Source organism: Perognathus longimembris, chromosome 22 (genome assembly GCF_023159225.1).
Source record: "Perognathus longimembris pacificus isolate PPM17 chromosome 22, ASM2315922v1, whole genome shotgun sequence".
Lineage (NCBI taxonomy): Eukaryota > Metazoa > Chordata > Mammalia > Rodentia > Heteromyidae > Perognathus > Perognathus longimembris.
Window position 1 is genome coordinate 3,353,967 of NC_063182.1, and position 2,972 is coordinate 3,356,938.

The following is a 2,972-nucleotide window of genomic DNA, read 5'->3' on the forward strand; positions in this document are numbered from 1 at the left end:
AGCGCGGGGCTCTCCGCCCCCCCGGGCCCGCCCCTCCGTGATCCCCCCCTAGCGCCCCAACTTTTTCTTTTTGGTTTTGTTTCTTGTGTTTTTTTATTATTATTATCATTATTGTTTTTAAAGAGGAGAGGGGGAGGCATAGAAAGGAAAAACGAAAAGAGAGAGGAAGAGGGGGGGGTGTGCATTAGGCAGGCTTGGGGGTGGGGGGAAGAGAGCCTGACCTGTGGGGGGGGCCACCCGGGCCGTCCCCCCCATCCCCGTGGGGTTCTCCGGGCCCCCCGCCTCCCCCCCTCCACCCCCCAACCCCACCCCGGCCGCCGGCCCGGGGCCCCCCGCAGTCCATCAATGGACGGCCGAGTACTTCATGCGCTTCTGTTTCTGTCTCTGGTTGCAGAACCAGACCCTCACCACGTTCTTCTTGAGGTCCAGCTTCTCGGCGATGGCGGCGATCTTCTCGGAGGAGGGCCGCGGCTGGATGGCGAAGTAGGCCTCGAGCGAGCGCTTCTCGGGCGCGGCGATGGACGTGCGCTTGCGCTTGCGCTCGGCGCCGTGGAAGAGCTCGGGCTTGCCGTTCTTCTCGCGGTAGGCGGCCTCGGCCTCCTCCAGCCAGGCCTGGAGCACGGGCTTGAGCGCGATCATGTTGTTGTGCGACAGCGTGAGGGACTCGAACCTGCAGATGGTGCTCTGGCTGAGCGAGCCCACGCCGGGGATCTTGAGGTTGGCCAGGGCGGCGCCCACGTCGGCCTGGGTCACGCCGAGCTTGATGCGGCGCTGCTTGAAGCGCTCGGCGAAGGCCTCGAGCTCGCGGGGGTCGGACTCCACGTCGCCCAGGCAGGCGGGCAGCGCGCCGTGCGGCGGGGCCACGGCGGCGGCGTGCGGGTGGCCCATGCCCATGGCCGGGTGCAGGTGGCCCATGGCGCCCAGGTGGTGCGGGTGCAGCGGGGCGGGCATGCCCGCGTGCTCGGGCGCGCCCAGGCCGCTCACGCTCACGCTCAGCGCGGGGGACAGGTGCTCCAGCAGCTCGCCCTCCAGGCCCGGGTGCGCGGCGGCGGCGGCGGCGGCGGCGGCGGGGTGGTGCGGGTGCGCGGGCAGCGCGGCCGGGTGCGAGATGGGCACGGTGGACGAGGCGGACGTGCAGGGCACGCTGCTCATCGTATGGTAGGTGGCGTCGGGCTTGAAGGGGTGGCTCTTGCCGTGAGCGACGATGTCCACCGCCGCCAGGGCCTCGGCGCGCGCCAGCAGGCTCTCATCGAAGCTCCCGAATATATTGCCCTGCAGCTGGCGGGGAGAGAGGGGGCGCGCGGCGCGGTCAGGGCGGGGGGCGCGGGGGACCGGCGGCGCCTCGAAGCCCCCCGGCTCATGAAAATTCATACGGACGGCGGCCCCCGACGTGAGGATCAGAGAGACCCGGGCGGGCGCGCGGGGGGCCGCGGGGAGGGAGGGAGGGAGGGCGGCGTGGAGAACGACACGCGGAGCCCGCGCCTGTCACCGGCAACCGTCAAGCGTGCCTTCCGGCGCTCAACACGCCCGCCCCCCCCCACCTCCCACCCCCCCCCCTCCTCCCCACGTACCTGCGGGGCCGGCAGGCAGACGCGGCGCATGGCCTCCGGGCCCGAGTGCAGGCTGGAGAACTTGGGCTCCGGCAGCCCCGGGTGCATGCCGAACGGCTGCTTGGCGTTCATGGCCATCATCTTCGCGCGGGCGGGCGGGCGGCGGGGTGGGGGGGAGGGGGTGGGCGGGGTGGGGGGGCCCGGGATCCCCGGCCGGCGCCGCTCAGCGCCCGCGCGCCCCTCGCCGCCGCCTCCCCGCTCCCCCGGCGGCCTCCGCACGCATCGCCCGGCGCGGCGGGCCGGCCGGGGATCCCGGAGGGCGGGCGGGCGGGCGGACGGGCGCGCGCAGGCGTGCTCCCGCGCCCCGGCCTCGCACGCGGGGCGGCGGGCAGGGAGGGCGGGGGAAGGCAGGGGCGGCCCGGGGAGGCTCCGGGACCCGGCCGCTCGCTCGCTCCCTCGCTCGCTCGCCGCGCGCGCCGCGGAGCCACTGGCGGCCGCCCCCTCCGCGCCATTTATACCCGGGCCCGGCCCGGCCACTTCCTGTCCGCCCCGCCCCGCCCGGCTCCAGCCTCGCGCGGCTCCCCCGACTCGGCCGGCTCCGTCCCCGGCGCCTCCTCCCCGCCCCGCCCCGCGCGCCGGGCCTCAAACTTCCTCCGGGACGCCCCCCCCCCGGCCCCCCGCCCCTCCGTGCGCGCTCGGCCCGGCCGCCGCCACGCCGTCCGTCTCCCGCCCCCCCGCCCCCCTCCACGTGCTCGCCCTCGCCGACGCCGGCGCGCGGGGCCCGGGGCCTCGTCCTTCCCCGAGGGCCACCGCCGCGCAGCGGCCCCGGGGCCCGGCGGCCGCTTTCCCTCCCACGCGTGGGGACCTCGGGGTGCGGACGCGGGGAGGGAAGGGAGGGAGGGACCCTACCCCCCCCCCCGGGCCTCCGCCTGGCACCGCGGGGCACGGACGGACTGCGCCCCGGGGCGGCCCCGGGTGACTCCCTCGTCCCCCCAGCCCCGGGGTCTCCCTCCCGTTCCCGAGGGTCCCAGCTCCTCCGGCCGCGCTCCCCGCCGCAGCCCCCCTCTGGCTCCCCCCCTCCCCTCCTCCCTCCCCCCAGCTAGTAAACACCGTGAATAATGGATGTGTGGCCGCCGGGGCGCACGGCCCTCGGGGCTGGAGGAGAAACCCCGCGCCCAGCTGCGTTCCCGCCGCCTCCGCGGGCCCGGCCGGCGGTCGCCCCGGCCCAGGGAGCCGTCCCCGGGCCTCCGAGCGGCGCCCCTCCCGGCCGGAGAGCGCGCCCGGCTCCCCGCCACCCCACTGGGGCGCGGGCAGGGTGTGCGTCGTGGGAAGGATTGGGGCGAGGTGTGGAAGGCCCAGTGCGCCTGGGGCTCAGTCTGTCACACACATACACGGCAGTCATGCTCGCCTCCCCTTTCCTGG

At 75.8% G+C, this 2,972-nt stretch overlaps 1 protein-coding gene across 1 annotated transcript; it reads right to left on the bottom strand.

Annotated features, from left to right (window-relative positions):
• Nucleotides 1-342: 342 nt before the first annotated feature.
• On the bottom strand, nt 343-1,691 carry Pou4f3 (POU class 4 homeobox 3). The gene is made up of 2 exons (XM_048331473.1): nt 1,572-1,691; nt 343-1,278 (listed from the first exon to the last, which is right to left on the bottom strand). The coding sequence occupies exons 1-2, from the start codon at nt 1,689-1,691 to the stop codon at nt 343-345; spliced, it is 1,056 nt and encodes a 351-aa protein (XP_048187430.1).
• Between the last annotated feature and the right edge of the window lie 1,281 nt (nt 1,692-2,972).